The 25,406-nt window shown below is 40.3% G+C and overlaps 1 protein-coding gene across 2 annotated transcripts in view; it reads left to right on the top strand.

Moving 5' to 3' along the window:
- gpat2 (glycerol-3-phosphate acyltransferase 2, mitochondrial) overlaps positions 1 to 24,128 on the top strand; it is a 150,218-nt gene extending 126,090 nt beyond the window's left edge. The window contains exons 14-25 of one of the 2 annotated variants that reach the window (XM_042488786.2): positions 440 to 522; positions 5,160 to 5,290; positions 5,508 to 5,578; positions 5,840 to 6,000; positions 6,149 to 6,252; positions 10,170 to 10,354; positions 10,926 to 11,003; positions 11,788 to 11,916; positions 19,225 to 19,345; positions 19,919 to 19,987; positions 20,357 to 20,412; positions 23,581 to 24,128. In XM_042488786.2, the coding sequence (XP_042344720.2) occupies positions 440 to 522; positions 5,160 to 5,290; positions 5,508 to 5,578; positions 5,840 to 6,000; positions 6,149 to 6,252; positions 10,170 to 10,354; positions 10,926 to 11,003; positions 11,788 to 11,916; positions 19,225 to 19,345; positions 19,919 to 19,987; positions 20,357 to 20,412; positions 23,581 to 23,697 (1,305 nt within the window). In that variant the 3' untranslated portion in view covers positions 23,698 to 24,128. The remainder of the gene's footprint in view (positions 1 to 439; positions 523 to 5,159; positions 5,291 to 5,507; positions 5,579 to 5,839; positions 6,001 to 6,148; positions 6,253 to 10,169; positions 10,355 to 10,925; positions 11,004 to 11,787; positions 11,917 to 19,224; positions 19,346 to 19,918; positions 19,988 to 20,356; positions 20,413 to 23,580) is intronic. The other variant, XM_088076577.1, reaches the window with a different exon arrangement.
- Positions 24,129 to 25,406: the final 1,278 nt, after the last annotated feature.

Raw genomic sequence — 25,406 nt, 5'->3', positions numbered from 1 at the left:
TCGGGAGCTTTGTCATTGGCCAAAATTTGTTTTAACAGAGCCAGCATTTGCACCCGGTTGTGCAGCATAGTTATACTGTCTAGGAACAGAAAGACATCTGAATAAAATGTAATATAGTTAAAGAGAACCCACAAACTGCAGCTTCCAAAGTGACCATAAAGTTGAATCAGCAGATCTCTCAAACATGAGAGCATTATATCAATGCCATTTATTGCAGGACTGTTGAATAGGTGTACCCAATAAACTGGCAGCTTAGTGAAACTGAAGGTTGTCACATAGTATTAGTAACAGAAGAACAGGCTGCGGCAATAATAATTAAATGTTTGGATGAAAACTTTGTCTAATTTTCTACCCTTGGTTTAGCAGAGCACCATTGCTGAATGATTTAGAGATTCTACTGTGCAGCTCTATGAGAGTGTATGTGTGTTTATGTGTGTAGGAGCTGTGTGAGTCAGGGAGGTGCAGAGTAGATGAATGGCTCCCTCTGCAGGACCTGTTGCTGCCTGTTATCCTCAACAACAGGTAATCAAACCACCTGTGTGCACACCTTCATGCACGACTGAGTGTTTATACTGTACGTGAACAAACCACAATGGGGCACGGATTTGGATTGTGTCTTATCTAACATCTGTGAAATTGAAAAGTTACTTTCTCTTAAACTTTGATGATAAACTTTCCTCTAAACCTTGGATCTGGCACAGACACGATGCAAGCTCTGATGAGAGTTTTCATCCTCTTAGAGTCGGTCCAATTACCATCAACATTACACAGTCTGCCAGTGAAAAAGATAACAGAAAGAAAATAACATCCTCGCTCAATCTCTGCTTGGCTTCTGACGAGCAAAGTGGCTTCTCCCTTCCCATGTTTAATTCTTTGGAGAAAGCGGGATGCTTGGAAAAAAAAGAACAGCAAGAGTGAAATAAATGGGAAATGATAGATGAGTAGAGGTAGAGAGTGATAGTTAGATTGGATTGTTATCAGCATGTGAGCAGTTTTAGCTCTTTGTGTGTGTCTACTTCATTAACATCCTGTACTTAACAATACCATCCTAACACACTGTGTGGAAACTAAAATCTCAGCTTTTGAAGATGCTTTTTTATGCCTCTGCACCGGCGATAGCCGAGGCCGGAGCCATAAAAAAGACGCTCTGTGTTTTGGTCCATATGTCTTTCCAGCACATTCTTGTGATTGCGATATCTCTCAAGAACACCTCAAGGGAATTTGTTTAAATCTGACACACACACTCATTTGGACTCAATGATGAACTGATTAGTATTTGGTGATCAAGGTCCCTGTGACCTTGTCTGCCTAATTCTTGTGAATGCAAAATCCCAAGAAAATCTTGAAGGAATCAAATCTGGCACTAACGTTCAAGTGGAGTCTGAACTGATAAGAGTTTGGTGGTCAAAGGTCAAGGTCACAGTGACCTTATAAAATGTGTTTTTGGCCACCTTTAGTGCCCACCTTAACACTGCTGATTGTAGAGATCCTCTGTGCTGCTGTGGGAAAGATGTTTGTGACTCATTCATGTTTTCACGGACATGGATGTAAACTGTATGTGCTACTTGGCTGGTGCTGAGGCATAAAATCACGTGGCTGTATATCTAGTTTTGTTCATGTGTATAAGCATGTAGCAAATGTGAGGACTTTCATAATTAAAATTAAAAGTCCTCATATACAATCAGTTATTTTACAGAGGAGCACAAACTCACGGTTTATCTATTCTTTGTTTGAGATGAACACTGTTACTGTCTGTGGGACTTGTGTACTGACAGAGCCAAGATACGACACTCTCTCTGATACACGACTGTATATCTCCCTCACACACACACAACCACACAGCTAGGACGCATAAATAACACACTCATATCTCTCCAGCGGAGCCCCAGATAAGCAGCTCATAAAATGTATCGCACACACCTCCATTTTTGAGCAATGTAGCTGCTGTTTTATACGCTTGTATGCACCTAAAGTGCCTGAGTCTACAGTGTTATTTTACCCTCACTTACGTGTTCCTTTTATTTCCCTGAATTATGGTGTTAACTCATCCACTGAACTCTCATTATGGCCATTAAGACTTTATTGGAATTACAGCTCATTTTCCATCTCCTTACCCACGAATGTTATATAAACAGTGAATTGATCATAACAGAAATGTCCATGTAATATAATTAAATGAAGCCTTTCCATTTTTTCAGCTGAAGCAAATAATACTGACTACTTGATTACTACTTGATTTGTTGTGCAACTCTACTGACAATGAATCTAATTTACTGCAACACATTCTGATGACTTATGGCCAGCAGTGGGTCAAGTGGCGTAAAGTAGCTATGACAGGCCCCAGTGCACGCTAATTAATAGTAAAAGTAATAATGAAGCAAACACATATGATTAGGTGTATTTAAATATATATATGTATTTTACCAACAATGTGTTGGATTTTATAGATGATTGAGTTACTTGCTTACTACAGTCTCATTTTCTCTCTTGTCTTTTCTAACTGCTACTCACTTGGCTTGCAGTTGTGGTGAGCTGTCAGTCTTTACAAATCCTGTGCCTAAAGTTGATATAACGTCTGGTCTCGCCACATCATCAGGTAGAGACTTGACTTCTCACTACAGCGACACATATTGTGGCTGAGAGGTAATGGGGGTTGTCCTTTAATCGTAAAATATTCGGTTCAGTCCCTGGCTTCCCCATTCAAAAAATGACTCCTTATGGCTGTTTCATGAGTGTGTGAGTCCGTGTCAGTGTATAAAAACTGAGTAGCAGGTGGCGCCTTGTACGGTAGCCTCAGTCACCAGTGTATGAATGGTGTGAGTGAGAATGGGTGAATGTGACTCGTAGTGTGAAAGCTCTATAAGTGGTCAAAAATGACTAAAAAAGCGCTATACAAGTGCAGGTCAGCTTACCATATAGTATCTAGCAGTCATCACTACAAATCATATGTGACAAAAAACCAAAGAAAAAAAATTGTAGGTGATAATGCGTTTGGTCGCGTGTGTGTGCGCACATGCATGTGGGTGTGTTTCTCAGTCTGCAGTCAACAGTGCAAGCTACAAGACCAATCAGGCTCATATTTTGTGTTCATATCTAAATGCTCAAGGATCCCTTGTGTTTGGGATGATTCACAATTTGTGAAAATGCCTGCTTTGCTGACTGTTGTGTACTGTCATTGACTGCTGACTAAATTCTGCATACAATCATACAGTAATATCATAGAGCAAAGGCATTTCTGGAAATCATCTTGGCTAACAACAACAAGCCTTACTGACTGTTGTGGGCCACATTTTGATCTTTGTCATGGCTCTAAAACAGACATCCAGAGAAAACGTTGTCTTCATTTTGATTCAAACACCAAAGTTAGGCATAATTCGGAATGAATTAATTCCCATTTTTGTTACCTTCACTACCATCTTGACTGTCCAGAGCGGCCGCAATCAGCCCTAGCAGCTGCCTCGCAGCTTGAACATGGCCGCCTGGTAAAGACCTGCACTCTCTTAAGTGCACTTTTTTTAAGTTTATTTATAGCTTTGAAGTTTATATAGTTTATGCACACATATTTGATGTAAATTGCTAATGACTTCATCACAAAACAAAACTAAAAACCATGATTGAGATAGGTTTGGCTTTTCGAGGGCATAGATAGCAAATCTGTTCTTCTCTAAACACAGGCATTTATCCGAGGTTGCAATCTAAATCAGTTACAAGGGCCTGTTCTTTGCCTAGTGCATGGTTGGAGGGCCCCCTTTCTCTGTGGGATCGCCACTCCACAGGCACTAATGCAACCTGAAGCCTGCGCTGTCTTTATTTACACCCCTGAGAGTTTTTTTCTCCAAGATTACAGACTGTTATCCTTCTTTAAAGTTGTAATCCTCCAGATTTCAGCCCTGGTTGGTTTTGTGACATCTGTGATTACTGTGGCATCAGCATGTGTGGTTTAATACAGCAAACACGCAGCGTGCACATACTTCTGTTTAATTATAACTCAGTTCCTTGCTGAGAAGTTGGAGGTGTGCAACCTGTCGCCTGCAGCTCTTCATCTAACGCCTCACTGTGGCTGCTCTCTCTTTTCATTACTCCCAGCAATATTTGAGACTAAAATGACCATGTTTTGGCTGTACCCCACTCAGAATAATGCCATTTGAATCAGATTTTCAATATGAATATTTGACCATTTGTTTGATAGATTTTTCATATGAAGTTTAAAGTTTGATAGGGGTTCAGCAGGACAGCAGCATTCATGTAATATAGTAGACAAGCTAAATGTGCGAACAACTGATCAATAAGTTCAACAACATTTTTTGATGACACTAGACATTATATTTTATGTTTTCATATTCCTCAGTGCATTTTGATATTTCTCGCTTTTTAAGATTTTGTGATTCTACTGTTGACTGCACATTGCACTACTTACCTGTTTATTCATTTACTTATTTGGCAACTCAGTGTTTTTTTATTATAATGTGTATTGTTTAATGTTCATTAGACCTAAGTACTTCATTTTGTTCGTCTTATGTATTTGCAAGGCTGGAATGACAATAAAGAATCCTTTATCAAACAAAAGCCAGAGATTGTATCGTTTTGCTGTGAATTCCTAAGCTGAAGATAATGTTATCTCATTTCCTTACGGTGCACCGCCTCTCCTCTTATTGGTCACTGCATGGTCTGTAGCAGTTTGCACCAAAGAGCAACATGAAAGTAAAGAATGCTCACTCCAAAACATTTCCAAAAGTACACAGTACACTGACTGGAAAGGGGGAAAAAAACGGCCACTTGACTTTAAACAATTTTAGTTGACTGAGAAGTCTCCAAATGATGATTTGCATCTTTGACTTAATGGAGCAGCCTAATGTTTTGCTTCATTTTTGCTAAACAACTGTGGTTAGTGCTAACCACAAATACATTTTGTTTCCTGTGGCATCTTCACAATAAAGACCACCCCCAGTGTAAAGCTGTAAAGGATGTTTGGTTTGCATCAGCAGTAACTTGCACAGCTCTGATATGGTGTGAAGTGAGGTCACAGTAAACAATAGCACTGAATGTAAATATTGCATTGCAGAAAAAATGCTGACCATAAGTAGTATCAAAAGTGGGATTTGACTTCATCGTTCATTCTCTGACATCTTTCTTTTCTTATCTCCCTTTATTTACTCAAGAATGGAAAGTGTGTTTGGGCAGAGGAGGATGTCGTGGCTCCTGCCTGCTTCTCATTATGCATCTGAACTCAAAGAGCCAACTCATCCGGAGAGATCCCTCAGCATCGCCATCATCCTCCACCTCATCTTCTGTAGGTCCAAGATTATGTGCCCCTGCTGCATCATAAACAAATCTTTATAAGCTTTTGTTTTAATGGTATGCAAATTGTTTCACTTTATCTCTGAGTGTGTGTGTGTGTGTGTGTGTGTGTGCGTGCGTGCGTGCGTGCGTGCGTGCGTGCGTGCGTGCGTGCGTGTGCGCGCATGCGTGTGTGTCTTTGTTTGTTTGTTTGTTTTCTCTATTTTAAGCTACAACTTCCTGCACGGCTGCAATGTCCACCAGTCTGGTGTCCAGTCTTTTGCTGTACAGACACCGCAAGGTACATGCATCATCATGTGTTGGTGTGTTTGCTGAGAATTTTTTCCCCTCGGTGCTGTGGAAGTTAAAATCCGTCCCTGCCCCTCAAAGGATCCATCAATACTCTGAGAGGCTCATAAAGTGAAATGATTTTCCTGCAAGCTTATTAGAGGGTGACTGTGATTTTGTGAGTCATACCCACCAGTCTCTAACTGACGTCACCAGATGGTTAATGCTCACATCTCATTTTGGAACGGAACTTCTCCGTCCTTCTCCTCTGCAGGGTGTGAGCTCTTCTGCCCTGTGCCGGGATGTGGCCTGGCTCACCGAGGAGCTCTTGTTCAGGAACAAAGACGTCGGTTTCGCGGGAAGTTTAGAGGAAGTTTTACGCTACTCCCTCTCTCTGCTCGCCCCTCACCTCATCATAGCTGCAGGGCCGTCTAGGTTTGTTTTCTGTCTGTCAACAAAGAAAAACAACACTGATAAAAGCTGTACAGCAAATGTGTTTCTTATCAAAAATCCAATTTCCCTTTCAGTGAAGCCTCTGTCTCCATTACTGTCCTCCTTTTGGTCCATGTCTCCAAACTTTTAGGAAAGACCCTTTTATTGTGCCACGTCCATCTCTTGCTGCCACGCTTCACCTCACCCTGCAGGCTCGGATTGTCACACACACCTTTATTTTGGAAGCTGTTGGTGGTGAGTGACTTCTCATGCATGTATTTTGTGTACAAAACTTTTTTTTTAAAAAATGCCTAAATATCATCTTGAGACCCTGTGTTCCACCGGCTCCTTATTTTTCGTGGGAGGCCTTGGCTATGGCTCCAACTGTTGGCATGTCAGTATGGAAAATCAGTTCGAAACATGACATTTTTAAAGTTTAAGTACTTAATATTCTGAGCATTTTAAGGCATGCTAAGCTCTGAGCAGTGTCAGGACACTGTACATGCAGCAGCAGATTTTTTTACCACTAAACATAAAAAAAGAAGCAGCTCATCAGTGGCAGTGCAGCTCTTAAAGAGGTAGTTCACTGTTGGAAAGATGGTCTTTGGTAAAACAGGGCTGTCTGTTCAGCAGAAAGATGGAAATACTTTGAAATTGTTGCTACACGACCAGAAAAAATGGGCTTTAGCTCAAGCTGTACGATACCTACAACTACCAGAATGCTCTTTACTGCACTGAACCAATAAACTCTTCCACTGCTGGGTCACGTATTGCAAGTTGCTCGACTTCCAGTTGTGTCAAAATGTGTGACATGTAGAAATGATACATTAAATGCTGCACCTGTAATAAGTGAGTTAGGCAGCGGGACGGTATGGGACCACAATTCAACTGGAAGACACAGATTTACCAAAATCCAGGCCTTCTGCAGGTTACAGTGTCTGTTTTTGTCAACATCTTTCATAAGTTTAAAGCTTGTTCTCTCTTGTCATGTCTTTTATTGACATTGTCATTGAGCACAATCCCCGGGTTTGCAGTATAGTAGAAATTAGACTTAGTTCTTGTGTGGCGATAGGATTGGAAACAGCATAAAATGTATGAGTAATATATGGTAATCATCTAATGGTGAAAAGCGTTATATCAGCTTATCCTTGGGCCAAGAGCTGTAAAATATAATGTTTTGTTTCTGCATATCATGCGCACAGGCAGACTAGGGTGAAGCCATAGATACGGTAGCCCTGTTTTAGTATTGTTAATGGGGTTAAAAATAATGTGGTGTTTTAAGTACAGGAAGCTACTTGGCCTGCATGATTCATTATTCCTGCATGACTTGTTTTGGTTTTATAGGAAGTGGAGCAGGTGGGCAGTGGGCTTTGTACTGCTGAAAGCCTTTGTGTATTGTAAATTAATTCATTGATGCCAACCTTATGCGCTAAAAATAGGACAAATCAGCTATACTTAGGTAATGATATTTTACTGTGTAATATCCAGTGGTGGAAGAAGTACTCAGATCTTTTACTAAAGTAGTAGTACAACAATGTAGAAATACTCTGTCACAAGTAAAAACTCCTGCATTCAGCATTTTACTCAGTACAAAACTATTTGCATCAAAATATACTTGAAGTAACAAAATAGTATTGATTATGCAGAATGATCAATCTCAAGCTGATGCAAGTTATACTTTTGGATTATAATTAGTGATGAATTAATGTCTTCATCTCTTAAATGTTGCAGCTTGTGAATGTGAAATTATTTTGATTTTGATTAATTACTTGCTTGTGATGTTTTCTCCCCTGGGGATCAATAAAGTCAGACCTTAACCAGTAATAATGTATAATTTATATATTTTGTATTATTAATTTCAATCTGCAAAGTAACAAGAAACTTCATTTATAAAATGTAAAAGAGTGAAAAGTGAAACTTATTTTCCTCTGAATTGGCTTGGGGTAGAAGTATAAAGTCGCAGAAAATGGGAACACATGGGGCGCCTGGTGGCTCGGTGAATGGAGCAGGCGCCCCATGTGTAGAGGCTGTGTCCTCGCCACAGCAGCCGTGTGTTCGATTCCGGCTTTGGGCCTTTGCTGCATGTCACTCCCTCTCTCTCTCCCCCATTCACACTTGTGCTGTTCTATCAATTAAAGGCAAAAACACCTAAAAAATATCTTTAAAAAAAAAATGGGAACACATGATTAAAGTACAAGTACCTCAAAATTGTTCTTAAGTGCTTGACTGATAATATTGTAGCAGTTCTGTGGACTGATTTAAGGACTTTAATGACCCTATCACAGTGCAGCTCAACCGTATTTGCATGTAGACTGACTCAGTTGACGTTTTCACAGCCAAGCGCCCATCTGTGTGCCGATGGACATGTAGGTCTTAAACTAAGGTGTGTTCAGGCACATTATTGCCACATCACTATTTCAAGACAGAAGAAAGCAGTTGCAACATTTAGGAACAAAAACCTGGTCTGAAGTCAGAATGGTGAAGTAGTTTCCTGCTTTTTAAAGGGCACATTATTCTGATAATAAGATGCTCTTACATCAGCAGGTTCACTCTGCTTGTTACTGTATGAAATAATGCGGGTAGCTACCGTGACGTCATCCATTTGTTTGTGGACTCCTGTTCTGAATCCTCGTGTTCTGCATTTTGGCTGTTGCTGTCTTGGGTTTTGAGGACATAAGTGGCTGGAGGAGCACGGGGTGGATCTGGCTCACAGACTGTAGCGACACCTCACACACATCCTGTCACTCAAAGCGTCATCCCCCGTACAGTTTTCAAGAAGGGAGACAATTGTTAAAGAAACCACAACTGTTTTTTGTACCAGACTGTAAACTTTTTTATTTTTGCTGTAAAGTTGGGCATTTTAACATGGGGGTCTGTGGGGGTTGACTCAGTTTAACGCCAGCCTTAAGGGGCCATTAGAGGAACTGCAGTTTTTGGCACTCAAGGATTGGCTTCATTTTTCAGCCTCAGAAGCTGCCGCTTCCTTGGCACACACATTGAGCGTTTTCGCCGTCTCCTGACATCATTATATCCCTTCCTGAATTGTGTGACCATTCTAATGATGCCACAAGACAAAGACACGCTCCCTCCTCCCTCACTGCTTTACTTGAGGGAACTTTTGTGGATTCTCGCTGCTGCCGTAGATGGTCTACTCGCATGCTTTCACTTCACACACGAGTAAATCTGTTTTCTTCCGCAAAAAATCACTGGCTTCTTTAATTTGCTGAATCCACAATTTAAATAACAATGCACCAGGTGCAGGTACACCTGGCCCAAAACACAGCCATGGTTTATTAAGGGACTAAGTGTAACCTTTTTGCCTCTTGCACATACTTTGTGCCCAGATTATGTGCCATTTAACTAACAAAAGTCAGTTGGACATGCCTGACATGCACTTTAGACCTTGCGGTGTCGATCGTTTAAATAGGGCCCTTTAACTCAAATCTCCAGCCTCCATAATGGTGTGTATTCAGTGTTTAGGGCAGTGATACTCAACTTACAGCCTGTGGGCCAAATCTGGCCCCCAGTAGCATGCCGGGTGACCCCCCAACCATTGTCTAAATCATAATAAAAACAAAGCGGTTCACACTGGGAATTGTTTTTGTACTTTAAGTTTAGATGAGGTGCCAGAGTACATAAAACTGTATCAAAATAGAGCTTGTTTATTTAAAAAAAAACTGCCGGTGGAGGATCCCCCAAACCCCCCCGACAGAGGTCTTAGCTAATCCCCTAATATCCTAAAATCCTAGAAATGTCCCAGAATCTGAGAAGTGTCCTAAAATCCTAACATATATGGGGCTGCTGCGACTGGCCCCTGGCATCCTGTCATTTTGCAGAAGTGGGTCCCAAGCAAAGCAAGAGGAGTATCCGCGGTTTAGGGACACGAACAATTCAGATGTCAAGACTTTCCCACCAGCACATGAAAGCAGGATAATTGGGATAAAAAGTGTAAATAAAAAGTTAAAACTTGTTTAAATGGCGGGAATCCTCAATCCTACTTATCAGCGAAATCTCATCAACTGCATTTCAGACAAACAGGAACATTTGGAAATGTTTTGCTCAGATAAACACAAACCTGCTTACCGTGGATAATATCAAACACAGGATTTCTCACAGTGTGCATGAAGAGTTAGAGCACATGATCAAATGTTCATGTGTGTGTTTGTGTTTAGCGTGTGCGGTGTCGGCCATGCTGTGCGAGGTGGTCAGCAGCGGGGTCAGCAGCAGGGTGAGGAGTGGCGGCATGGACGGAGAGCAGGTCAATGGTGACATGGACTTTGATGTGGTGCTCTGCCAGTCTGAGCTGACGGAGAGGGCCCTGCAGCTCTGCCATCTCCTGCCTCCAGGCTTCATGCCAGTGAGTATGAATTCATATCACACACACGCACACACACGCACCCAGTGTGTCTCATTCAATGGATGTTTAATGGAGCTGAACAGCCATTCATCCTGCTCTGCTGCCTCTATCTCAGGCAGAGAGAGGTTTTGAATTGTGCGCGTGTGTGTGTATCTGTGTGTATTTGTGTGTGGTTGTGTACGTATGTGCGCTATCACACTGACTTTAAAGGGCTCCAAATCTGAGCCAGAAATATTATTCCTTTCTCTGTTTGCTCAGCTTTCATTTTCGGCAGCTGCTCTTTCTTGTCTCTTCTGCTCTGCTTGCAGCCATGTTTCTCACCCCATTCCTCAACAAAAAATATCGCTCCTGGTCTCCTCTTCCTGCCGGCCATCTTTCGTTCTCCTCTGATCTCTGCTAAGTCTCTACTACACACCTCATGCTCTCTGGCAGCTGTCTCCCCTTGAACTGCATAGAGGTGTGATGTGCTGAAGCTGTTTGTGCCTCTAACCTTTATTCACCACAGAGCTTCTTTTCTCTCTCTCTCTCTCTCTCTCTCTCTCTCTCTCTCTCTCTCTCTCTCTCTCTTCAGCCTTGTCAGTCGTCCCAGAGTTGCGCTCTGGATGCAGTTGACAGTCTGGTACGCTGTGGCATCCTGATCATGGAAGAAGTAAGATAAATTTAAAGATTTTATCCAAAAAGCTTACTATTAAATGCCGTATGTTGCCTCCACTTTATGTCATTATTCTAAAACCTAAAGGATCTGGATGGCACTTTATCCTCAGATATCACACACGTCAGGTATTTGAAGAGGAACTTCATACAAAAACATTGGAGCCCCCCCTGTGGTGCACAATATACATTCATAAATAAATAACTTAAAAATTAGTCTTTCTTCTGTGCTGTATTTCTTTTTTCTAACATTTTTTTCTGTTTTCTGTTTGTGATTTTTAAGTGTACAGCACTTTGTAACGTTTGTTTTGATAAGTGCTTTATAAATAAACTTTATTATATTTATTATTATTATAGTTGAGTTTCCATCTAAATTTAGTGCAAATTCTAACCAATTTCTTAGAAAATTGAAGAGAAAGAAATCAAAATTTCTGTGCTTTTTTTTATCCACTTTTGCTATGCAAATCATAGACTGTAAAAATTATGGATGACATCGGTTTGTGGACTACCATTTTGAAGTCTGTTAATGGCTGTAAACAGGTTTATTTCTGCTGTAAAGTTGGGCATTTTAACACGGGGTCTATGGGGTTTGACCAGACTGTGAAGACAATGGACGTAGCAGGACTGACTCACTTCTAGAGCCAGTCTCAAGTGGCCACTAGTGGAACTACTTTTTTGTTTGCATCTCTGTGTTGTCTTCATTTTTCAGCCCTGGAGTTTGCATGTGCAAATATTGGGAGTTGATTAATTGAGATAAGCTGTTTTCTCTCCATCCTGTGTAGATTCCCAGAGATGTTCCCATCTGTGATTTCTGGAAGAGAGAGGGCACTCTGACCTGGGCCACCTCTGACGACCCTTATCACAGTGACTCTGACTGTGACGTGGAGGAGCAGGACCTGCGCTCCTACAAGGTACAGATGAGCAATGCTCAACCCTTCCGGCTTCTTCGCGTCTTTAAAAAAGCACCAGGGGTTATATGAAGGGAAAACTGCTCATGCCGCCCCACCTACAAAACACGCCTGCCTACAGGGTTTGTACAAAAATACCAGAAACACCACATGAAAAAGAACTTTGAAGTAACTAAATCTCCATTACAAAAGCATCTACACAGTTGAGTCACGTAACTTGAATGCCAATTAGCAGCATGTGTCCTCTTTAAAAGATGCCTGACTGTCATGAGTGATACATGTGATTTTTCAAAGCAGCACAAAGAAGCTTTCCAACTTCCAGAGGGACCAAACAGCCAGCACTCAAAATGCAGGAGCATCACTCAGAAACACTGCAAAGTGACTTTCAGATGCATTGAAGGTGGGCTTGGGTATTTTGCAACTTGGACCCTATTTTCCCATGTTTTTGTGTCCAAGTGACTCATGGGTGACTCAACAGTTTTTTAAATTGGTTCAGTATTTAGCGAGAGAGCAGTAACGCTGCAATGTAAGCACTTGGTTGCATTGTACACTGTATACACCATCACTTAATGTCTGCTAAAAATGCTTGTCAACTAAACCAGAGTTGGTGATTGTTTGAACAGTGAAAAGATGAACCGAGACATTTCTGTAAGTTTATTTTGTTTCTGTCTTTAAATGAAATTTATTTTATGATGTTAAAGTCATATTACCCTGAGTTTTTACACTCTTTCACAGCTGCAGCACTCTCACTAAATTGTGGACCAATTTCAAAAATTGTTGTCTCCATTAGTCACTTAGACACAAAAACATAAGAAAATAGGGCCCAGGCTGAAAAAAATACTAATAGCAACCTTTAAGAGTCAATACATGTGAGCCTTAAACTGCACCAAGAGAGAGCAACAATCAAAGCACAGCAACATAAAAACACAGGTTATGGATAAACCACTTTTTTTTTCAAAATTTTTAAATGCATATTCAGGGCTCATTAATAATGATCGCCCAGTTGTAAGTAAAATCAGGCTAGTAAATCCAGCAGTCCACATGCCCGATTGAGCAAGTGGTAAAAAAGAATTATGGACGTATAGATAATAAGCTAAGAAGTGAGACATCTTGCTTCCTTCTCAACTGTTGAGTTGTATGTGCGGAGTTCAGATTCAACATTCATGACAAAATAGTGAGAAAAGACCAGCATTTCAATTACCCATGAAAAGGAGTTTAGTTTGGTGGCATTGGAGGATGTGGCTAAAAACTCCAACTATGTATTGCACAGTTTGGCACAAGTTTGAGAGCAAGGTGGATAAAATGGGTTTGTTTTTCAAAGGCACATGAAGTTACTAGTATTTGATAACTGCCACACTGAGACACATCTGTAGAGATCAGATTTGAATTATCTTTTATATCACTTTAAAATGTGGTTTGGATCAGGTTTGCAAAAATCGCATTTTGTGTGTTTTTCGTTTTTTTGTTTTTCTTTTTTTTTCAGGCTTCCCAAAATCAATCTGGATACAAATTTGTAATTTATTTATTTAAGGAGGGACAATGATACATTGATCCACATTTAAACAAATGTAAATCCAACCATGTTAGGTGAGGAGCTAGTTTTCATCGGTAGTCCCTTGCCTGATGTTAATAGGCATCCTTCAATAATAAAAAAGCTACATAACATAGTCAAACTTGTACAAATTAAGAATATACAACACAACTTGACAAAATTAGTTGATAAAATTCAAATAGCAGATTATGCAGGTACAGTGTGAGCACAGTCAATTTAAATTTAGGTAAAATTAGGCTGGAGTCAGTGCTGACATTGGGCCTAAAATACAAGAGAGGTCAACTCCAGATGCACCAAATGTTCTTAACCATCTAAATCTGTTCCTACCCAGGCATGCTGAATGCTGAATCCCACTTGATTATAAGTCATCTGTTAGCGTAGGTAACGTCCCCTGAACACTAAAAAGGTTTTGTGCCGTGTGCAAGGACTCTGGCACATGGACAAGACTGGAGATATGACCTCTTAAGTGTATTAGAGTGGAAGTGGAAAGTGGCATGATATTAAAATACTCACCTTGGTAAGAGTGCTCGCAACCACGAGTAAAATTTTCCCTCACCTAAGAGAAAACCAAAAATAAGAAAACAGTGGTAAATCTCAAAAATCAGTGGGTACTAACAAAGTAAGAATAAACTGTGGATATAAGCAAAAATAGGAGAAAATGTATAAATTGTTTGTTACATGAGGCTTATTGTTGGTTCTCAATAAACCATTTCTTAAAATTAAGGTTATATTTCTTGAGAATATGGCAATGATGAAAACTAAGTGGCTTCTTGTCTAAAGTTTTAAGTGCTTGTTTGTATGATGATTCCAGTGATTTTAAGGCTGTAATGTGTGTGTTTGACCAACTTATCAGACAATAGATGATGTGGGAGATAACCATTGAATGGAGAAATATCTTAGCTGCCTCAGTTGATAGAACGTTTCTGGTGAACCTGAAATTTGACAAACTGAAAGACCTTTTTTTATGTGAGTATTGTAGTTCTGAATATGCCCAAAAAACAATATGAGCTAGCAGTCGGGTCCAAAAACTCTGAAGGTTGAAACATTGCATCTTCTCACATTTTTTGAGAGCTTGCAGTATTGCTGCTTTTGTACTTCACCTTCACGCACAGTGTCATATTCCTTGCTTTTTTGGAAGACAGCCATTGTTAACACTGAAAATTTAAGAAACACTGTTGCTGCAGTAAACTATACAAAACACATCCAAATAAGTTCTTGTGCCGACCTGTGCCGCAGGGAAGTTGACTTACTAGCCTAGTAAAACCACTACCACCACCCCCACACTGGAGTAGAGTCCTCTCTCTGATTTCAGCTTCGTCCACTGAGGAAGAGCCTCATCTCTGTTTGTACAGCTTTCCTCCTCTACTCTAAACTTTTAACTTTCATCATCCAGTGTTCTCGCTCTTCTTCTCCTGGTGCCTCTGCTCCGCTGCCCTCAGCTCAGGTGCTGAACAAGGACAGAAACACCTCTGTACCAAAAATAAATAAATAAATAAAAATTCCCTCGCCACTTCCTCTGCAGGCTGTTATCAGTTAGCCTGCCTAAATTCACTTCAGGTGTTCTCACAGAGCACGCTGGCAGTAATCCAAGTTAAATTACTATAATAAACAATTCTCAAGGAAAAGCCTGGTGTTGTGTAGACTCAAAGTTTAGAGATTTATCCCCCAAACACCTGAGCTTTAAAAGCTTAATTTTGTTCATTCTACATGTAGAACTTTGTTTTTCCAAAGGCACTTACATTTTTTTATTACTTATTTATTGTGTTTGTGTATATTGAGTTGTTCATTTTTGTGCAAGCTAAAGAGCAATATATTTCCTCAGGTGGCAAGGATGTAGATGAATTTAAATATATGATCTGCAGTTAAATGATAAACTTCACTGTATTTTTGTGACCTTAACTCTTTTAAACATCTCTTTGTTTCTGTCAATTATGTTTACTTATTAGACATATACACAGATTCAGATGAAGCCAGGCTGACATGGAGGCTTTTTCAACCAGCTTTGTATCAAAACAATGTGGGTAGTATGTGTAGATGAGGTGTGGTAGACTTCCCTCCATCTAACCAGTGCCCAGATATCCCTTCTCACCCCACAGCGAGAGCAAGTGAAATTTTGCCTGATGACGTATTTAATGTCATCAGAGTTTTACTGGCTCTCCGGCTGTTGCTCCAACTACACAAACACATTCATGGATCTACAGTGTGTACTTCCACATTTTTGTTTTGCCCACCAACTGTGCCGCTACCACAAACACAAAAGAGTATTGAGCTGGATCAACAGACTTACCCACCCCCCTCTTTCTCTCTCTGTTTTAAATTCGGACCAAAATCCAATCAAACGGTAACGGTAAGGTGCTGGTCGAATATAAATCAAGATTCTGTGACTGAGTTGCATATTTCTCACCTCAGATGTTTTCAGAAACATGTTTTATCTTACCATGTAAATGTAATACGAGATCAACCATTGTTTCACGCGGACCAGTCCACATTACGTCACCCACCAGCAGTTCATTCGTTTGGTCCGGCTAGCTGCATTCTGCTATTTGTAGATTTTCTACCAACTGAGTAAAAGCGTCCCTTTTCTCTGTTTCTCTGATTATGTAGCACCAATTTCAAAAGTATCTGTGTCTTTCTACTCCAGGGACGGCCTAGTTTTATGTGAGGTCTCTCTTTATATCTGTGAAATACTTTAAATACTTTAAATTAAAACCATTCCATAACCATAAACCATGGATTAGCAAAACAATCTGGAAACATGGACAATTTTAAAGCTGCAGCCAATGATGCAGGAAGATGCAAAAAATGACTAAATAACAGTGCACAAGTTAAAGGAGCTTATGGGATCGCATTTCACTGGAGTTGTGCCATGTGACAAATAAATGATGGGAGATTGTTTGTCCAGCCCTAATACAGATCCATCCAATGAGCTAATTTTGGTCAATATATCAGTGTTTCCATCTTTGCTTGCTACAATATTCTTTTGGGGCCCAAATCTGCTTATTTAGGTTATGTAAATATTATGGTGGGAGTGAATTTTGTCCACTTGCTCTCTGACCTGATGTGTTTTCACAACTCACACTAAAAACATTTGGTCTGACTGCTCTCCCTCTTTTCTCTCTGCTGTGTTGGTTTTAAAGTTCAGCTGTGTATTGAAGCTTCCAAGCGCCTCACATTCACATAATGATTGTTTAAACACAGATTGAATTAGCCTAATTGACTAAATGGCGACTGCTCATTGAAAATTTGGATGAGCTCCATTCAGACTGCCACGCTGGATGAAATATCACGTTGGTATAAAATCTGGATACGTATTTTTAAGAACGAGGGCTGCTGAGCAATGACAAATACAAAATGGTCTGATCATTTATGCTGTGCTGCTATGAGCATCTTATACGAGCAACTGGTCGGACCATCCATCCTTTGAGAGACTTAATGTTTGGTAATGGTTTTGTGTGGCGGTAATGAGCAAGGAATGCAAAGCAAATTTACAATATTAGCTGTACTCTACAATATAAACTCTGCCCCTATAAATTTCTATATTACATGATTATGATGCCCCCATACACGCTATTAAACTATTTATAAAGTGATTTAACAGACCCACAGTTTCACGGCCTCCCTCATTACCATGAATATAATATTTTTTATGCCTCCGCACCAGCAATAGTCACGGCCGGAAGCATTAAGTTCTCTGGTTGTCCGTCTGTGTACATAAGTACATACGTCTGTCCCATCCTTGTGAACGTGATAAACGTCTTGAGGGATTTTCTTCAAATTTAGCACAAATGTCCACTTGGACTCAAGGATGAACTGATTAGATTGTGGTGGTCAAAGGTCAAGGTCACTGTGACCTTGCATCTGTCTCATTTTTGTGAATGCAATATCTAAAGATGGTCTTGAAGGAGATTCCTCAAATTTGGCACAAAGGTCCTCTCGAACTCTCAAGAATGAACGGATTAAAATCTGGTGGTCAAAGGTCAAGGTCATGGTGACTTCAGGAAACATGTTTTTGGTCATAGCTCGAGAATTCATAAGCTCAGATTTCACACAAATATCAAATAGGATATATTGATGAAGTTCTGACATTTTAAATTCAAGAGGTCAAAGGTCAACTTTGACATAATAATGTTCTGCAAAAACACTTTTCTGGCGATTACTCATTGTCATATCTCAGGAACAGAAGGGGAGACATTTGGTCAGGTACTGAATTGGTGACACTAATAGATCTCTGTGCTGCCGGGGGGCGAGATGTGTGTCTGAAGCATCTATGTTTTCACAGACAAAGATATAAACTGTAAGTGCAACGTGCCTGGTGAGCAGATGCATACAGCCGTGTGGTGGTATTATTAGTTAACTTCACCAGCTTGCACATAGCTCTGAACTCAACCGTTCAACACCTTTAGGATGACTCTGACCCCTAAATCTGAGCCTTCCTGATTGTCCGACACCAGTTCCTGACCTCACTAACACTGTCGTGGCTGCGTGAGAGCAGATCCCTGCAGCCAGCTTCCAAATTCTGGTGGAAAGCCTTTCTTGCTATAGCAATAGATAGCCACTTATGTTTTTGGTCTGATATGTTCAGCAACAACATATCAGTGTAATGTTCAGGTGTCCACATACCTTTAGCCATGCAGTGTATATTAATTTCAGTTTGACAGCTTTCTAATGAGGATTCGTGCAAGATGTAATTTATTCATTCCTAAAATCATGGAAATTACAGTTCCCAGCTCCTAATCAACCAACACTGATTACAGGACAAATAAACGATTCTGCTATAAAAACTGTTACTTACGGAGAGAGGGGGGCTGTTTGAGGACTGTTCCAAACAAAAGCATGGAAATAGCAGGATTAAAAATAAACTAAAATGGGAGTTAATGTCCTCTTTTAACATTTCTGGTTTAACTGTTGTTTCCACTATTAGATAAAAGAAGACAAGTAAGGACATACAACAGGAAAATCATCTTAAGACACATGGCAAGACATGTTCTTATGTTCTATTTGTTTTTTTTTTTGTTATTTTGTCAAGTTGGTTATTTGTTTTTGTGGGTCTGTGAACACAGCGCAGGAGCAACATGAGATCTTTTTTTTCCCTTTCTCAGCAGTTTGGAGAGTTTGAGTCGCAGGGTGAATAATTCATCTGTTGATCCGTTAAGAGTTGATTAGATCAGATTAATGGATAAGAGGAGCAGCAGCTGCAGAGGCGAGTGAAGGCAAACTCTTAGATCCAGCACAATGAACAGTTGAGTTTCACTTTCACTGCATCTGATGATCTACTGCTCCATCTGTGCTCAGAGTGCACTCTTCGCTCCCAGAGTTACCAGCAGCGCTCCTAATGAACAATCCAGCTTCAAAAATATAAATTTACTTTGTGGCAGCCGCTGTTTTTATTGTGGTGGGCTGCCACAAATAAATGAATATGTGGGGAACCTTGTTGTCCATTCTGTCCAGTTGCAGTACATCACCAAGACGACAAATGTTTTAGTTCACATGAACATTAATCATCTGTTTTGCTGCATGAAACCCAAAGCAACCTTGGACATCCACATGATCGTGTGCTGCTTTAGCAAGTATTCCCTTTTATTATTGTGCCTCTGTTTGCTGCAGCTGTTTAACTTTCTGGGGCAGACAGACGAACTGTCAGTAACTTCTCACAGTGCTCACTGTAGCGGAGAAAATGCTCCTTCATTCCTGCTCTCCCCGTTAATCCTCATTTTGCCCTTTGTGACCACTCCTGTCTCCGTCTCTGTTCGCTCTAACAGATAAGCCAGCCCAGTCAGTGTCCAGAGATGCTCTTCTTCCTCTGCAGTATGCTGGCTGGTCATCTGAGGGCGCTGTGCTGGACGACCAACGCACTGGCTCTTCTCAAAAAACCACTGCCAGGTATGTGTACTGAATGTTTAAAGGAATACTTCATCCCCCAAATGACCATTTGTGGATCAGTTACTCACCCTGTGTTACATTAAATTAGTAAAGAAAATTGTTTTTCTTGCATGGCTGCATGGTGAACAAAGACTGTCTTTTGGGAAGAGTTGTGTGAGAGTTTATTAACGGATGTTTTCATCAGGTTTTTTTTTTTGGTTTTTTTTTTTTGGGACAGTCTGTTTGGCATATTTCCCACGGTTAAAAACATGTTTTTGTGGAAACTTGGTGAGACTTTGATTTTGTCATTTAAAAATATTGCACTAAATGTTCTCTTTCAAAGCAAAGAACCAAAATAGCTCATAAATTATTTCCACACAAAGTCAGAATAAATGCTGATGGTGCTCTTCATGTCTCAGTTATCCATATTTTCCCCCAAGCTATTTGCAGTGACCAGCCAGCCATAAATATACAGTACGATAGCGAGTCGCTGAACCATGAACTCTGTATATATATACACGGATATCTCAGCAGACTCTGCCAATTTACTCTTGAGTGCAATAATTGTTTTTATTTCATGGGCTTCTGCTGCAGAGGCAGAGTTTGTGGCTCAGGTACGCTCCCATCTGTGTGACACAGCAAATAAGAAGAAACAGCACTATGGTGAGCTCAACCTGACATCTCCTTCCAAAAACACACTCTCACAAACACACAAAGATTTTCCATTTCTTTGTGATGTAATTTTAAGAGCTTTTCACCTTTCCTTTTCCCACTGATTCAGTTCGTGTTGTAAAAATTCAGCAGAGACTGTCTCACGTGCTCACACTCACATCACATGCTCTTCTCTTCTTAAATATATATAAGATAATCAGAAACTACTTAAATGACACCTTTCAATAATGCACAGTAAAAAAAAAAATCTCATCAGTCCCACTGGCAATGGTTTTGTTCTGTTATCCCGACCTGGTTTTTCTATATTGGATATCTGTCTGTTCTTTTGATTCATGTGTGCCTTTGTGCCGTATCTCACAGAGAGCTGCTCAGAGGAGGCTGCACACACTGCCGTTAGATCACTAATAGACCTGGGGGTGAGTGACAGCCTCTGTGTGTGTGTGTGTGTGTGTGTGTGTGTGTGTGTGTGTGTGTGTGTGTGTGTGTGTGTGTGTGTGTGTGTGTGTGTGTGTGTGTGTGTGTGTGTGTGTGTGTGTGTGTGTGTGTTTCTAAATCTGTCTGTCTGGAGAGAATTACAGCTCGACTCAGGACTGAAAGTTTAGGCACAGTCCAACTCTCAAAACTTCAGTTTTAACATTGATCTGTCTCCAGGTGAGCCTTAATCCAACCCATATCCCAAAATCACTGATAATCAATTACTGGTGGAGATTTTCAACAATATTCTTGAGCTGCAAGCTCGACGTGAACTGGAATCCAACCTGATTTTGCTGCAAAGAGAGTGAAACTGAGCCTGACTTTAGCAGCCACATCCAATCAGGTTTGAGGCCAAAATGTCGATCTTAAAAGAGAATTCCCTGAGCCAAGGACACAAGTGATTTTAAATTGGAAACTGGAGAAGTGTAACACTGCATCTTATTCTCTTAAACATGCCAAAGGGATGAACATTTAATGTTTTATTATTGCTGTCTTTATCTACTCCACATTCACCACAGTTATGTTTTAAACTATGACAGATGTAATTTGTTTTTAAAACATTTAGACATTTTTTTTCCTTTTAGCATGGAGTTGCTGTGCAGGATAGAGGCACCTCTAAAGAAAACCTAGTTTGCACCAGTCGCTCCAGTAAAACTTTGGTGTGCTTTGTTGTAGTTATTCTATTTCATGCTACTTTTCACTCCTCTACGTAGCCGCAGAACAGCTGCTTCAGTGCTGTCCGTCTCTACACAGGATGCGTTTGGACACAGTAGAGAGCGTAGGTCACCCTTGCCCAGCACACAATCACTCTGTTACATGTGTCAAACAGAAGAAAATAGACTTGAGGCTTTGTTTGCTGTTTCTCTTTGCATTAAGCATATAGCATAGCATAATTGAAAAGCCAGCCATTTAACTTTTTACTGGACTATATTTGCATGATAGCTGTTGTCACTCGGCCTGGGTATCGTTTAAGAATTATAATACCAGTACCCTAAAGTGTTAAATTGCAGATACCAATAGATATGATTCATATAATACTCTTTTTTTCGACTTTTTTTCTACTTTCTACTTCATTCAATACTCATCCTGTAAATAGAAGCATTCAGCTTTGTAGGATAGCCATACCTTTGCACATTTTGGTGGCATCTAGGCGCGCTGAATTGTCAATTTTTTGTTAAAAACAGTGTGCTCAACTTCATCACACCACAGTCGGTATGTGCTGTAGCTGCTGTGATCGTGGGACAATCACACGTCACAATAAATTGAAGTTGAACAGTTGAAGAAATTGCAGTGATTGGCTGCAAGCAAAACCATACAAACAGTTTTTTGATCTAGATCTCAGTACAAAAAAAGGTATTTTTTAACTGGAGACATTTTGATACTACACAGTACCGGGATATTTCAGTCGACACCTTAAAGGTATTGGATACGGACACCTAGTAGTTACTTTACTGATTTTCTCACAGAGCCAGATCTATCTCAACACTTTGTTTAAGTGCTGCACAAATACTGGAACAAAACACCTGATTTCTTTAAACCAATCACACAGTCTTGGGAGGTGGTGAGGATGCAGCGATGGTGCCCTCCCAAAATAGTTTCAGGAGATACCACAAGGGGAGGAGAAATCTGTCTGAAATAGGTGGTGAATGGCGGATTTATAACCGCTGTCAATATCATGTGAGTTAGACTATTTTACAAAATTTTTTTTTAAACGCAACATATTTGATTAGCTTGTAGAATACGATTTGTCGTTTAGATAAAACCACCCAGCAGATATGACAAACTAAACAGAGAGCTCCTCAGATAATAGTAGACGTGTATTTTCTTTCACGTTTGGACAGAGCCAGGCGAACTGTTTCCCCGTTTTCACTCTTTATGCTAAGCTAAGCTAACGGCCTACTGGCTCTAACCTCGTCCAGACATGAGAGTGGTATAAATCTTCTCATTAACTCTCATCAAATACGTTTATTTACCACCTACTCCTTTACATGCATTTTGCTGATAATACTGCAGTGCTGTGTAAGATCAAGGTTTTGAACGCAGGGATAATATTTGTGAGGTGACTTACACTTATTCTTACGATTCCTCGATGACATATTTCCCTTTTTTTTTTCACTGCTGGTTGTCAGGTGACCTGATATGAAAACACTCCACTCAGGCACAATGAACTGCGGATTAAACTTTGACAAGACCAGATAAAGACTTCACGTTTATTGTGATGGATTATCAAGTCGCTGCAATTTTCAAGTCTCGGGAAGTTGTTTTTCCTACAGTGCAAGTAGGAAGGCAAACGGTTCATATGAGCGTCGGTTATCTCCATCTGCACTGACTCTGCAAACAACCACAACGAATAATAAAAAGGAGAAGGGCAACAGAGGTAATTCAACAGCAACTTAAAATCAAAGAATAGAGGAGAAAAACCTATTGAAGTCAGAAAAATGGAGGAAACAGCAGCTCATGACTTTGAAGCAGACTTCTTTATGCATAGATGTATTCATCAATGTTCCCTGCTCACAATTTACCACTCAGACTTTCAACCCGTAAAGGCGACAGTGGCTGCATCCATCAGTCTCCCCCATCAGTCTGCGAGTTGGGAATCGCTGCCTTTTAAAAATAGACATCATTGACCCATATATCTGCAAAGATCTCATGAGGCAGTTATTAACTTTCTTATCAAGGTTATCAGTCAGAAATGGCCGTTATCGTGCTTGTCTTTTCTGGATTGGACAGTTAATTCCTCTCTCTGATGTTAAGACGGCTCCATTTCTGAGATCTACAGGTCAAATCAAAGGGGAAGTGTGTTTATGCAACTGTGAAACAAAAGAAAGAGCAGCTTCATTATTTCAGACCTCGCTCTGTGAATGAGGTGGTTCAGTGTTATTTATATAACATCTTTGTTTTTCTTTTTCATTTGTGAAGCGTTCTTGTTTTGAAAGGTCTTGTTTTTATCTCTGTTATTACTTCAGTGTTTTTTATTTGGCCTTGTGCAAAAAGGACACCACTAAAGATAAGAAAAGCTCCATGCTCGCAGTGTTCAAATAAAGGTTACTGAATAAAAAAGCACTGCGGTTGCAAGAATCCTGACAGTGCTGTGTTTATGTTCGCTTCAGGTCCTTTCAGAGGAGCGTCGGAAAGGAGGCGTCTTCCTGGGTGTCGTCCCTTTGTTCCAGTTGTCAGAAAACAGGCAGAAACTGCACCGCTTCATCTCACAGTACCTCTACAATTAATGTGTTAAACTCCGCAGCATGACTCAAGGGCCTGACACGGCTTTGTTGTGTCGCAGAGTCTGACCTCATCTCTGTTAGTGTCAGAGAAGCTTGTGTTCTGTGTTAAAAAAAAAAAAAGCATGCTGAGCCGGGACGCTCGTGCCTTTAGGTTAATTGCATTTTGATTTTTCAATGATGAGACATTGATTTTAAGTTTATCTTTAGTAATAGCATTAGCATAAAGCCACAGGAGACAAGGATTATGAAGTCCCTGTAATCAGCTGCGAGGACTCTGCTCGGCGCAGCTCGTGGTTCGACCATGTTTATGTTGTAATGAAGGCCGCGCTAATTTTGTTTGTAACAAAAGCAAAGTTCTGCTTTTTTTCTAGTTATTCACAAGTTTATCAGTTATTCAGTGTTCATACTGACAATAAACAAAATGGCTTATTTCATTTTTTTTAACTTTTTTAACTAGCTGAATAGGTTCCTTGTGCGCAGACTGGTTACAAAATGGTTTACAGTAGAAAATCGTGCTTCATTCTGATAAATATGATTTCTTCCAAACATCTCATCATTGTAACTCAGTCTCCTCCTGAATGTAGATCTGTGTGTGCTGACTCAGACCTCAGGAGAGTCTGTCTGTTCAACGCGGACCTTTTGACACCGAGATGCAGAGACAAATCGATGCCTCGCTTTGAACAGGACGCACAGCAATTTTTCTGGCAGGCGTTAATATTTTGGAGTTCAGAGCCATCTCTTTGTATAGTCGAGAGTCAGAGCAGCTGCTTTTGTCCTTTTTAACCTGATGACAAACCAGAGCTGCAGCTGATCAGCTCTCATCGAGCGTGAATCTCTACTGCCACCCAGTGTTGAAGTGAGAATCAAAGCCTCATTACTGTCCACACATGCTTCACCGCAGCTGGGTCTTAAATCCGTACAGCACACCAATGTTAGCAGGTGTTTTTAATATGTGATCACAAAATTCAGTATACTAAAAACAGTCAGCGTATGAATTCCTTGATTTTTCAGTGTCCTGTTCTCACTCAAAGAACCGCACAGAGGAAATGGAGGAGCAGCTCACATTTTTGAAAATACCCATGCTACCATATTGTTAAGCATGCCAGAAAAAAAGATTTAGCTTGTTCCACTTCATAGTGAGTAAAATACTGTATGCCAAAAATACCAGGATGTGCTGCTGCAGTATGTTCGAAAGCTTTTTTGGGTTATTCTGACTCAATCCTCTGTGCGGCAGAAGATGCATCACATCTACTGAGCTTCAGACAGATGACAGCTAATGACAGTGGACAGAAGTCGCAAGAATAATCATAAAGATAACCAACAACAAAAGGACATAACTATAAAGATAACAGTGGCAGAGAAATGCCTATGTTTACTGTGTTAGCTGTGAGTATAATACTGCATGTCAGATTCTACAGTGGATGCAGTTATGACGTTAAAGTTAGAACAACATACATTTCAACACTGCAAAGTAACAACAGCAAAGCTCTCCGGGATGACCTCCCTCTCTGCCGAGTTTGGCAAATGCTTCTTTTTTTAAATCTCCAAGGTTACATTCATTGATAACACTAAGATCTGATGCATTCCTTAAAGCTGCCTTTTTATTTTACTTTAAATTACGCGCTCCCAACTGAGACAGCGATATAAGCAAGAGGGTCAAAGTTTAAGGTGCAGTTTTATAATGAAGTAGTCCGTACTCTGTTAGGTCAGCT

This window comes from Plectropomus leopardus, chromosome 4 (assembly GCF_026936395.1).
Source record: "Plectropomus leopardus strain MGB_pleo_1.0 chromosome 4, ASM2693639v1, whole genome shotgun sequence".
Lineage (NCBI taxonomy): Eukaryota > Metazoa > Chordata > Actinopteri > Perciformes > Serranidae > Plectropomus > Plectropomus leopardus.
The sequence above is the reverse complement of the archived record's forward strand: the minus strand, read 5'-3'. Positions and strand labels throughout refer to the sequence as shown.